The 13,210-nt window shown below is 34.2% G+C and overlaps 1 protein-coding gene across 2 annotated transcripts; it reads left to right on the plus strand.

The window, feature by feature from the left end:
• Window positions 1–5,117: 5,117 nt before the first annotated feature.
• LOC130815696 (protein AGENET DOMAIN (AGD)-CONTAINING P1-like) lies at window positions 5,118–12,824 on the plus strand. Of its 2 annotated transcripts, none has more exons than XM_057682185.1 (4): window positions 5,118–5,805; window positions 9,500–10,009; window positions 11,333–11,809; window positions 12,245–12,824. In XM_057682185.1, the coding sequence occupies exons 1-4, from the start codon at window positions 5,287–5,289 to the stop codon at window positions 12,251–12,253; spliced, it is 1,515 nt and encodes a 504-aa protein (XP_057538168.1). In that variant the 5' UTR covers window positions 5,118–5,286; the 3' UTR covers window positions 12,254–12,824. The 2 variants fall into 2 exon arrangements, with proteins under 2 accessions (XP_057538168.1, XP_057538175.1); XM_057682192.1 differs by having other exon boundaries at window positions 9,509–10,009.
• Window positions 12,825–13,210: the final 386 nt, after the last annotated feature.

A 13,210-nucleotide genomic window follows, 5' to 3' on the forward strand; every position in this document is an offset into this window, starting at 1 on the left:
TTGTGTTGAAGAGGTTAGAATATAAAATCATAGTCATATGCTAGAAATTAAGTGTTAAGTTGCGATTGTTAGGGTTTTTAAGCGTTTTTGCCACTTTTGTGCATAAAGTAGCTCAAACTTGGTTTGTTTTGCACGAAACTTGGCACACAACACTATTTGGTATATATAATTGTGTTGAAATGGTTAGAATTGAAAATTATAGACATATGCTAGATATTAAGTGTTAAGTTGCGATTTTAAAGGTTTTTAAGCGTTTTTGCCACTTTTGCGCATAAAGTAGCTCAAACTTGGTTTGTTTTGCACGAAACTTGGCATACAACACTATTTGGTATATATTATTGTGTTGAAGTGGTTATAATTGAAAATCATAGTCATATGCTAGATATTAAGTGTTAAGTTGCGATTTTATGCGTTTTTAAGCGTTTTTGCCACTTTTGCTCATAAAGTAGCTCAAACTTGGTTTGATTTGCACGAAACTTGGCACCTAACATTATTTGGTACACATTATTGTGTTGAAGTGGTTAGAATTGAAAATCATTGTCATATGCTAGAAATTACGTGTTAAGTTGTGATTTTAAGAGTTTTGAAGCGTTTTTGGCACTTTTGCGCATAAAGTAGCTCAAACTTGGTTTGTTTTGCACGAAAATTGGCACACAACACTATTTGTTATATATTATTGTGTTGAAAGGGATAGAATTTAAAACATAGTGATATGCTAGAAATTAAGTGCTAACTTGCGATTTTCAGGGTTTTAAAGCGTTTTTTTCCACTTTTGTGCATATAGTAGCTCAAACTTGGTTTGTTTTGCATGAAACTTGGCACACAACACTATTTGGTATATATTATTGTGTTGAATTTGTTTGAATTGAAAATCAAAGTCATATGCTAGATATTAAGTGTTAAGTTGCGATTTTAAGGATTTTTAAGCGTTTTTGCTACTTTTGCGCATAAAGTTGCTCAAACTTGGTTTGATTTGCACGAAACTTGGCACATAACATTATTTGGTATATATTATTGTGTTGAAGTGCTTAGAATTAAAAATCATTGTCATATGCTAGAAATTATGTGTTAAATTGTGATTTTAAGGTTTTTAAGCGTTTTTCGCACTTTTGCGCATAAAGTAGCTCAAACTTGGTTTGTTTAGCACGAAACTTGGCACACAACACTATTTGTTATATATTATTGTGTTGAAGTGGTTAGAATTGAAAATCATAGTCATAAGCTAGAAATTAAGTATTAAGTTGCGATTTTAAGTATTTTTAAGCGTTTTTTCCACTTTTGCGCATAAAGTAGCTCAAACTTGGTTTCTTTTGCACGAAACTTGGCACACAATAAAATTTGGTATATATATTATTGTGTTGAAGTGGTTAGAATTGAAATTCAAAGTCATATGCTAGATATTAAGGGTTAAGTTGCGATTTTAAGGGTTTTTAAGCGTTTTTGCCACTTTTGCGCATAAAGTAGCTCAAACTTGGTTTGTTTTGCACGAAACTTGGCACACAACACTATTTGGTGTATATTATTGTGTTGAAGTGGTTAGATTTGAAATTCATTGTCATATGCTAGAAATTACGTGTTAAGTTGCGATTTTAAGGGTTTTTAACCGTTTTTGGCACGTTTGCGCATAAAGTAGCTCAAACTTGGTTTGTTTTGTACGAAACTTGGCACACAACACTATTTGGTATATATTATTGTGTTGAAGTGGTTAGAATTGAAAATCGTTGTCATATGGTAGAAAATAGGTGTTAAGTTGCGATTTTAAGGGTTTTTAACCGTTTTTGGCACTTTTGCGCATAAAGTAGCTCAAACTTGATATGTTTTGCACGAAACTATGCACACAACACTATTTGGTATAAATTATTGTGTTGAAGTGGTTAGAATTGAAAATCATTGTCGTATGCTAGAAATTACGTGTTAAGTTGCAATTTTATGCGTTTTTAAGCGTTTTTGGCACTTTTGCGCATAAAGTAGCTCAAACTTGGTTTGATTTGCGCGAAACTTGTCACACAACACTATTTGGTCGATATTATTGCATTGAAGTGGTTAGAATTTAAAATCATAGTCGTATGCTAGAAATTACGTATTAAGTTGCGATTTTATGCGTTTTTATGCTTCTTTGGCACTAACATCTATTTTCTCTTAGTGCTCTCGACAACCTTCTAATTTCGTTGATTGCGGCTATTACACTCTGAAATACAAGGACGATATCTTAAAATCCGTGAAGGAGGTTGGAGTCGAAAACATAGATGCCGTAATTTTTTTACGTTCTTAAATTATTATTATTGGTAAAATCTAATGTTTATTAATCTTTTAATTTTATATTATATTATAGGTTTTATACGACATTCCGAGGGAAACACGCCCTCTGAGAAGTGGAGAGATGCGCGAATTAAAAGACAAGATTGTCGCGTGTCCTTCTACTTTTTGTCCTTGATAAATTGTAATTAGTATAGATTTTTTAGGACTTTAATGTATATTATTGTATATATATGTACATACATATCATATTATATTATCGAGAGATTTTTATTACAAAGAGATTATTAGTGATTATCATTGAATTATTATTGGATTAATCATTGTTATTACATTCTACATTATTATTGGATTATTATTAGAATAAAATGGAAAAAGAAAAAAAAATAGCTATTTGCTGCGGTCAGCCCATAGAACCGCAGCAAATAAGTGTCATTATTTGCTGCGGTTTTGGAGGTTGACCGCAGCAAATAAAGCCCTTTTTGCTGCGGTTTTTAACTGCATCATTTAAATTAGGTCATTTGCTGCTATCACTATTGCTTGGGACCAAAACCGTAGCAAATAATGGCCAACAAATCGCAGCAAATGAGGTTTTTTCCACTAGTGGTGTGATTGTTTTATGTAATTGTAACTATTTGCCTAAAACATAGTGAAGTTTTTGAAATCCCCGAGGGTCGTGGTTTTTCCTTTTATTTAGGCCTAGAAGATTTCCACGTAAAAATTGTTTGTCTCATTCTAAGTTTGCGTATCAAGTTCAAGTTCTAATTTTACATAATAGGGCAAAAACGCATAAATTATTCAAAGAACAATTCACCCCCCTCTTGTTGTCTCTAACGTTTCTACATTTGCTTTGCCATTTGTCTTGCCTGTCCTGTTGTGGTCTACTTCTCCTTTCGATGTCTGTTTTGATAGATGTTTGCCCCCATTTTTCTTGAGTTCATCCCACCACTCGGGATACCCAATTAATTTGAAGCATTCAACCTTTGTATATCGTTTTCCACCATAGTGAGAGCATTTAAGGTGAGATCTTTCATCTTCTCACCGGTCATGGCGGCTTTTTACACCTACGCCGCTTCCAATTTCCGAGGGGTTTGACCCCGATGACAATGGCCTTTGCATGATGCTTCTCCGGGAGATCTCTCGCCGGATTGTAGCATAGGCCTTATCAACTGAAGGAAGAGGGTATTCATTCAATAAGTCCGGCAAGGAATTGGTAAAGACGTTGACGTTGGATGTGGCTATTAAAAATGGTGATGTCCTCTGGGTATTTCATTGGGTTAGGCATTTGCCTATCTAATTCTTTCCATATTGTCATAATTTTCTCATAAAATACCTCAACTGAATGTGTCCCTTGTCGGAGTCGGGCTGCCTTGTTGGTAAGATCGAATATTTGTAACTCATCTTGTCCGCTACTGAGTAAGGTTGCTATCCTCTTCCATAAATCCCTTCCTGTGGGATAATCAAGAAAATTTGTTACCGAATCAAGTTCAATATTTTCAATAAGCATGAGAAGATAATCATGTCTCTCTAGTTCCATTTGTTTTAGTCTGGGTTCGTGGGTGGTGGAGGGTCGTCAGTGATGTGCTTGAGACGCCCTCTACCACCAAGAGCAATTGTCATTAATTTATTCCATTTGGAATAATTTTGGTGATTTAGTTTCTTGACAATCGTAATCGTAGGAGATGGGTGGTTTGTGATGACGGAGAATGGCTTGTTCATTTGATTAAACAGTTGCAACATCTGCTCCATGGACACCATCTGTTGGGAATGCTCGGTTTTGTTATCAGATGTCGACATTGGGAAAGTAAATGGTAAAGGATGAGTGCTAGTAAAAGGTGGTATGGTGATCGGAACGAACCTTACGACTCTAATACCATAATAAAAGAATAATATATATTATAGATTTAGAGAGAAAGCGTTTTCTGTGAATACTTGTTGTATTATTCATCCGTGAGCTATTTACCCCCTTAATTACAAAAATTACAAAGACCTAAATATGGAACTTGCCTAAGAACGAGTAATACAATATAAGTATACATGGTAAAAAAATATATTTTTTTCCATAATTGACTCCTGAAGTATCTCTTCTTTCGTACAATGTGAATTTTTTATTTGGATTTAATCAAACACACAAGTTAATTTTTAGGGGTGAAATTTGCATTGCTTCTGAGGCGAACTCTGCATCATCTAACAAGAGAATGAAGAATGATTGTATTGTGGATGTCACTTCTAGATTTACAGATTCGTTTGAAAAATATCTACAATCAAACAAATCTCCACCACAACTTGATTCTAAAGAAATGTATGTTGTTGTCCCAAAGGTTGTAAGACTAGATTGACATGAAATCTTGCAACAAAGTTGTTTTTGAAGGACATAAGAATTTGATATGTTAAAAAGAATACAAGAAAATGATAAATTAAATTGGGTGTTACTATGTCTTAACTCTTGAGTAGTTTCTTTTAGATTTTATTTTTGTTTTTATACACAGTTTGGATGTGTTTAGAGTAATAGTGACTAAATTTTACCAAAAACGTTTTTGAACCATTATGTGTGATCAAATGTTAATATTAAATTTAGGTATTGCAATTCGGCATTTTTGCCAATCAATGATAGAATTTAAAATTTAGAAATCGATAATCTCAATAATTTCAAACAAACTTTAGGATTTGTCATTACAGAATTGAAAATTCTAAGATTTTCCAAGCAATGAATTTGAAATTGAAATTCATAATTTAATAATTCAAAATTGAAATCCTAATTTTCATTTTTAATACTTGATTTTCAAACGCTACCGTTTGATTTATGCTAATTAATAGGTTGAACGCAAAAAAAAAAATATAGCTACCCTGTATTCATTTAGCTTGCATCACATTATTCAAGTATGCACGAAGTTCTTTACTCAGAGTGCAAAGATTCATAGAACCAGTAATAGCAAAGCTAATTACAAACCCAGGTCTTAGTTTGGAATTCTTTAGAAATCCCACCCAGTCCCTTTGTCCCTCTTTTGACTTCAAAACTGCTCATCAAATATGCAAGTCTACAATGTCAGTTACAGGACCGGTGACAATGTAGAAGTCATCAAAAGATCAGCCTTCACAACCTCATTTCACCCAGCAACAATTCTCACTCTAGAAACTAATCGGGCATCAAAAAGGAAAAGGAAAAGGACAAGGAACAACAACAAAAACAGTGATGATGAACAAGTACAACAGGAAGAAGAGGAAGAGGAACATGTATATTTGGTGCAGTATCAAAACCAACAACACGACATTGTTTCCTACGTTGATTTCAATGACATTAGACCTCAACCCCCTCAAAGCGAATGTTTCAAGCACTTGGGTTTGAGTGTCAATGACAAAGTTGACATTTTAAATGATGGATATTGGATAAAAGGCACTATTTTGGCTATTTTCTATGAGGGTTTTAAATATTTAGTGGAAATTGACGGTGATGATGGTGTTCCGATTGAGGTTTTTAGGTCTAATTTAAGAGTTCATCGAGATTATTGCCATGGGTACTGGATTCCTCCTCCTCTTGATCATTTTCCGGTATTGACTTTTTTTTTTTTTTTTTTTTTTTTTTTTTTTTTTTTTTTTTTTTTTGCTTGTATTGCTTTGTTATGGGTATTTGTTGCATTGCATTTCACAAAGTTTATTGGTTTGAAGTGATTTGTGCGTATAATGCTATGTCTTACCTTTTCTGGTTGTTTGGACACCTGAATCTGTTTAGGTTTAACTTTGAAGAGTGTCTGGGTTTAGTGAATCTGTTTGCTATATGAAGTACATAATTGATGATAATATATCTTGTTAATACAATCCTTTTGGCACATTCCTAGTTGGTGTGGTAGGAGAGTATGCAAGGTTTCTAACCATAAACTCCAATCTTTTGAGATTAAGGCTTCTATCATTGCTTTGGCTTTACTTAGGAATTAAAGTCAGAATATTGGCTGTTACATTATTGGTATAAATTGTCGTAACGACTACGAGTTTTTGTGTCAATTCTTATGTAAGTGTTTTTCTTCACAGTTTTTATCAACACCTAATACCATCTTTCCAAGCAGTGATAGATGAGGATGAATTTTGTGAAAAAAAATGATAAGAGTAAGATAAACATGAACGCAAAGCTTGTCAACCAGCTTTCCTAGCTAAATTACATTAAACGTAATGACTCATGTGATTCAATTTCCTTTCATTTGAATATCTAGGTTTTTCTAGTTGTCAATTCTCAACGAAACCTAAGATTTGTAGTTCCTTAGCTTCAAATAATGATGGATTGTATTAAAATACTCATTAAATCATGTGCGCTTCTTATCTATGTAAAGTAGCGCATAACCAAGGGTTAAATGGAAATTACCTTTTCGTTCTCACTAATAAGGATAAGGTTGCACACATCCTACCTCTTCAAATCCCGCATAAGTCAGAGCCAGTTGATGACATTAGGGTAATAGTTTTTCTTTTTTTTTTTTCTTGTATTGGAGTACGACCCATAGTAGAGAAGTTCTAAACCTTTATATGTTCTTACGTATGATCACCATCATAAAGGATAATAGGATGTGAAAAGTTGGCTTCTCATTTGTGTGATTCTTCACGATTTTTACCATGTACATGGGTCTTCATTTGAAAACTTGCAAGCACTTTCTTTGGATTAGTAGACAAGTTAGAATTAATGATGGTGAGGGATGAATGTTGTGGTTTGGTTTCTACTTTTGGAGGGATGTGTGGTGAGGGTGATTTTTCGACCATGTTTGGCAAAGTAATATGTAATTATAGGTTGTTTGGGGTAGCTTGTAACGGCTGATTGTAGGGGTTTATGAATATCATATTTTGAAGTTTTAGAGATTTGCGAATAAATAAAGATAGTTGAAGGCTAGGCTGAAAACTCACTAGATAAGATACACCATTAGAGAGTAGAGAGACTCTTGGAGATACAAGTGTAGACACCTAACTGCGCAAAGAATTAAGAAACTTTGCTAATGAAATTCCAATCCAAGAAAATCATAAAAAAAAAAAGGTTTGAAACACAAATGTCTTGATTTTTCTTATAACATTCGACAACCCTTAATCTATTTTCTATATTTATCGGAGATGAATACAAGACATTTGATTTCAAATCTAAGTAATGTCTCCTAAAAGAGAACTAACTACCTTCATAACTTCCTCACACCACTGTCTAGGAAGTTAGAAAACTTCCTTACCAATTCATATTTTGTTTTGATTTTAAGCAAGGAGAGAAATAATGAGACGGAATTTAGTTGAGTGGACTAGAAATGAATTATGTTAGGAGGTTTTATAACTTCTCCTTTGATAACCCCCCATATCACCCATGTTTTCGATCTACTTAATATGTAACTACCCAAGTTGATCCCATGAGTGGTTTAAGACCATGACTTTTTGATCTAGGTAGTTACTCTCTTGCTTTAACCTTTCCATCAATCTTAAATTCTTTAGACAGATGCTGCCCCACATATTTTGCTTAATCAATCTCTTGTTGCTCCTGTGTTTTTCATGAGTGAGTGTGTGTCCAGCACCCTTGTTGTTGGTAATCGAACTCCAGATCCTTTGTTTGTAGAGTAGTTGAATAAAACTGAGTATATCAAACTAAGTAAAAACGTCTAAAACTAATGATATTTTAGTCCTAATTGTCTTACTTAACTATTGCACACCAGATAACAAAAACATAATTCAAAGTTACACACTAAATAACAAAAACGTAATTCAAAGTCTAATAAGTCTTCAAGCAAACCAAGTTTAAGTAATTTAAATGAAATTAGATAACTGAGATGCACTATAATCTTGGACGGTTTTCATGACTTGTTGGATGCATCCTTGCATGGTGGATTGAAAAGATGAGTGTAGCTAAAGGATGGTACGTCGTTGCTAACATGTAGGGACCTTCAAAGAAGTTGAGCGAGGCCAATCATGACTGGGGTGTGAAGATTGTGAATTTATATGAAGAAAATAGACATCTAGATCTAAGTAAAAATGAAAAGAAAAATGTAATTGGTCAAGATTGCAAGTGATTACTTCAGGATCGTTAGTGATCACTTTGATGTTATAAGTGATCACTTCAAGACTATAAAAACTGATCGCGTTTAAACTGTAAGTGATCACTTTAAGATTATAATTGGTGATTTTAAGATTGTAAGTGATCATTTTAAGATTACAGGTGATCATTTTAAGACAGTAAGTGTAGATTTAGCTAGTCCAACAGAAATGGTCCCACAGTGAGACCATCTCATTTGAGAACTTGTGATTTTTTTTTTGTTAGGTTTGATTGAAATTCTTAGGGGAAATGTAGATGTTGCGAGGGAATAGTGGAGTTTAATTGATTTTCTTCTAATTTTGGATCAAACTATTTGCAAATTAATGGAAAAAGATTGTCCATCTAAGTTCTTCATTTAAATTCCCCTGTCAAACCGAACAATGTATGACAAAGAAAATAGTTTTGCAGGAAAACGTCTCTCCCAAACCAATTACCCCCTTAGTCCCAACAACTAAAGCATAATATCTGTCCTTTCATTTCCCCAAATTTTGTTTTATGCACTTATATCTACTTTAAAACTCATTCTTATCCAAATTAAGATTTTGAATTCAGCATTGAAAAGCATTTCTTAGCCTATATGAATTCTTTTTCTTATGTTGGCTTAATGTATGTGATTGTGAGTCATGATCCGTCTTTTATTGACTCTTTTTGACTCGGAAGGCCATCTTATTAACCTTTTATACTGCTTTTTCCCTTATATTTAGTTTGTTTGTGCAATTATATAAGGATTGGTAAGTCTGTTGATCCATCACCAGGCTAAATTAGATAAGGACTTGCTATCAATTTATAATATAATTGAGTCTGACTACCATTGTTGTTGCTTATATTTTTTCTGCATTTTGAAGTGAAGCTCTAGCTTCAATGATTTGTTTGGTTAGGTTATGTCAAACCCTTTGCTTTTCATCTCTGAAAATTTAATTCTTGGTCACGTTTCAATTGTTTCCAATAAGGAACGGCGGATGGTTGATAGAAGATGGTTGTGTACCATAATGCAACATTTCAACTAGGTCTGAATCAAAATCAATCTATATTGCTATTCACCCAGCTTTATGTCTTCTTTTTCTTTTTCAACTAGTTGTAGTGCTATTTATTTTGGTCTTTCTGCTAGCTGGACATTGTCAAATAGTTATTAAGCTATAACATGCATGTTACTCCTATATTTTTTTATACGCAATGTTGACTTGCTCAAAGTTTTTCTAGATGGAACAGGAAGCTACGTCAGGGACAATTACTAAACTCAAAACTGATGCGAATGGCAAACAATTAAAGTTAAGGATCAAAGTTGCTAAAAGATTATCGGAGCCGAAGTTTAGCCCAGGCATGCCAGTTGAAGTTAAAAGTGATGAGGATGGGTATCAAGGTTCTTGGTATACGGCTATTGTTATTGGCTCAGTTGGAGTTGGACAGTTCCTTGTTGAATACGAGACTCTCAAAACTGAAGATGAGAAGGAGCTCCTCAAAGAAGTTGCAAATGAACAGTACATCAGGCCTCAGCCCCCACATATTCCTAAAAGCTGTAAATACAAGTTGCTTGATGAAATTGATGCTTCGTATAATGATGGATGGTGGGAAGGTGTGATTTATGAGATTCTTGATAAAAAGAAATACATTGTTTATTTTGCTTCATCAAATGAGAAGTTGGTCTTTCATCATTCAAACCTGAGATTTCGCCAGATTTGGATTAATTCAAAATGGGTTCTAGCTTCTCAGGTATCATTTCTGAATGCTATGTGTGGCTGACTCTGACTCTCTTGGTTTCAAGTGATTATTACTTGCTTTCTGCACGAACCATACTTCTCAGCCTTTCTATACAAAATAGATCAACTGCTCTTTCTTTGTCGATCTTATATCTAAAAACGCTACTAGAATTGTTGCTAATACCATACCAAGTGAACTTGGCTTCTTGAGAAATGAATACGTACATATAAATTATATCTTAATTGGTATTGAAATTGTTGCTTTATCATACATGTATCTGCAATGCAGAAACCTCGTGTCTTTTAGAACACGTTCAACAAAGAAAATCAAGTGTATTGTCCAAGAGATTAGAGAATTGACCATGTAAGTTCATAAAAATCCATGTAATTTACATCAACAATATCAATTACTATTTGGAAGTCCTGGAGGTCATAAGGGATATTGCAAATTATGGGCCTCTTTGCTTTGTATAGGTAAGTAAATCGTGCCACTAAGTGGTGATTCCCTTTTTTTGATCAATATCTTACATTCTTTCTAATTTTGAGAGATGCAAGACCACGCCTTGTTTCTCTTTATTCCTTAAGTGGTGTAGAAAACTAGGGGGTGTTTGGTAAAGCCTTTATAGGTTCAATTAAGGGATTTACATAACTCCTTCAATTACTTAGTGTTTGTTATGAGATTAGGGCAATGAATACCTCCGCTCCACATTGTTTCCACTCATTTCTCGTTAGAAACCAATTATCTTTTTTTGGTGTTTTCCCTTTCTTCTCATTCTCTTACATCTTTTTATACCAAACAATCAATTATAATAACAATTTAGTCTCTTTATACATTCCGTTTTCATTACATTTTCATTTGTCATACCAACACCCCCTTCAAGAACTTTGTATAAAGTTTTTAATGGGTCCAATTGACCAACATGTTCATCAACAATGTACGCATTTCTAGAAAACTATGTGCATGAAGCCTTTGGATCACATTACTCCAGAGTCCTGAACGGTATGAAAATACATAACTCCCAGTTATTATGATGGTTGAAAATACTTCCCATGTGAGAAAGATCCTACATCGCTAAAATATTGGGTTGTGGACTTGCATATAATACTTGGTGAGTGATAAGACCATATGGTTTTGGGAAAGAGTGAATCTCATCAAGTGTGAATGCTAGTCCAACGCTCATTACCCGTGGGTTTGTGGATCCAAGCCCACGAGTGCCCAGACAGTGTATCCACACGAGTAGGCCCATGGGGTGATCATGTGACGAATTCTCACGGCACTCATGTTTTAGATTAGCATACCGTTTTCCGCGTATACTGAGCTTACTACTGTGTGCAGCATAAGTCATCTAACTTAAAGTTGAGAATTTCATCATCAAAAAGACAATACACTCAAAACAAAGAACACCAGAGTTTCGACAAGGCGACAATAGTAGAGGTCAGAATCGATGAACCAGGTTATGAAGGATCTTGGTATTCTGCACGAATTGTTAGATTAACACAAAAGAGCAGATATTTGGTAGAGTATCTGACTCTCAAAACAGAGGATGGAAGAAAATCACTAAAAGAAGAGGCAGAGTTTCAAAATATCAGACCTTGTCCTCCTAACATTCGGGTGGATGGATGTTTTTCGCTGCTTGAAAAAGTTGATGCCTGGTACAATGATGGATGGTGGTTTGGTGTCATATCTAAAGTTTTTGCTGATAAGAAATACTTGGTTTACTTTGAGACAACAAAAGAGGAACTTGAATTCCATCATGTGAATCTGAGGACTCATCAGGAATGGATTCAGGGAAAATGGATCAATGCAAATAAGGTACGGCTTCACAATTTTAGATGCTTTTAGTGTTGTTCGATGTGATATCAACTACATATGTCGCAAAATAATACACCACATTTAGTTTGGGGCCGTCATTCTGAAGCAATTGAGCTCAAATTCATTATATATCTTTCACATTTTAACCTTTAATCATCAATATGATACAGAAGTTTTTGCACAAATTCTTGTATGAGACGGTTTTACCGTGAGACATGCCTCATACTATGTAAATTCGCATAATAATAGAAACTTTTAACTTATGGGCTTCTTGTTTTGAAATCATCTCATCATGAGATAGTTTTGAGAAAACAAAATACAAATTTGGCTTAATATTTGTGTTGTAGTTAGTGCGTTTTTTCAAAATTCCTTGTTTGTTTTTGTATTAATATATGTTTCATTGCTAATATATGCTCATCAACTTCAAATTTACAGGAAGTGTAACTACCAATTCTGAGATGATGTACTTGGTTCTCTCGTGCATGAAGTCAGATTATCCATATTTTACTTAACCTACGGTTGTATATCCACTTTTAACCTGTTTTCATGCATCAGTCTGTAAATCCACTAAGATTGCCTCATGGAACGACTATGGATTTCTTTTGTAGAAGTTGACACACACAAATGGAAATCTCAAATCTTATTAGTTGTACTATATTAAAGAGCCTGTGGAAATCTCTAATGCTCTCTGTATGCCCTCTCTCTTAAGAATATTTGGAAAATACCTCGTCCGTTGTAAGATCATTTACACCTTAGCGGAACTTACAAGCTAACAACGAAGAACAAATGGATGTGTGTTTCTATTGGTGAATGTCGAATGGAACAAGAACAATTTTTGTGTTTTTTGTTTGTGATTTTCGAACAAGTATAAGAAAAAGATAGTTTGGCTAACTCAAACTCACTATAAATCCATATAGCAAGTAAGGAGGCTCTTAAGGCACACCTGAATTCGCCAATTACACTACGCATAAGAACTTTAGCAAATATAATTCCAATCCAAGAATCATATAAACAACCAGGGTTTTGAAACAAGAATGCTTCGAGTTTTTTCCATATCATAATTCATCAAATGTAAATGAAGTACAAGCTAAGCTATATATAGGAAAAGCAAAATTGATGAAATAACTATTAAACGACAATAAGAAAACCGCACGTTGTTGAGCTCTAAAAATCGATTGGCGGTTGGTCTTAGACTGGTTGTAACTACCGGTCAACCCATGTTCCATCATGGGGTGTAACTTCCCTCCATGTTCATGTAACTCCTTTGGTAACCTCCACCCTTGATGTAACTTCCTTGGTAACTTCCACCCATGATGTGTAACCTCTTTAGTAACCTTCACTCATGATCTCTTCGATGGTAAAATAACTTCTCATCTAGTTAATCACAAAAAAGTGGGCGGT

The sequence above is a fragment of the Amaranthus tricolor genome, chromosome 1 (assembly GCF_026212465.1).
Source record: "Amaranthus tricolor cultivar Red isolate AtriRed21 chromosome 1, ASM2621246v1, whole genome shotgun sequence".
In the NCBI taxonomy this organism is placed as follows: Eukaryota; Viridiplantae; Streptophyta; class Magnoliopsida; order Caryophyllales; family Amaranthaceae; genus Amaranthus; species Amaranthus tricolor.

Bases quoted from the DNA above. Each gene is read 5' to 3' on its own strand.
- LOC130815696 (XM_057682185.1), top strand. From the start codon at position 5,287: ATGCAAGTCTACAATGTCAGTTACAGGACCGGTGACAATGTAGAAGTC. The intron at 5,806-9,499 runs GTATTGACTTTT...AAGTTTTTCTAG, and splicing joins CTCCTCTTGATCATTTTCCG to ATGGAACAGGAAGCTACGTC. The intron at 10,010-11,332 runs GTATCATTTCTG...TACTGTGTGCAG, and splicing joins AATGGGTTCTAGCTTCTCAG to CATAAGTCATCTAACTTAAA.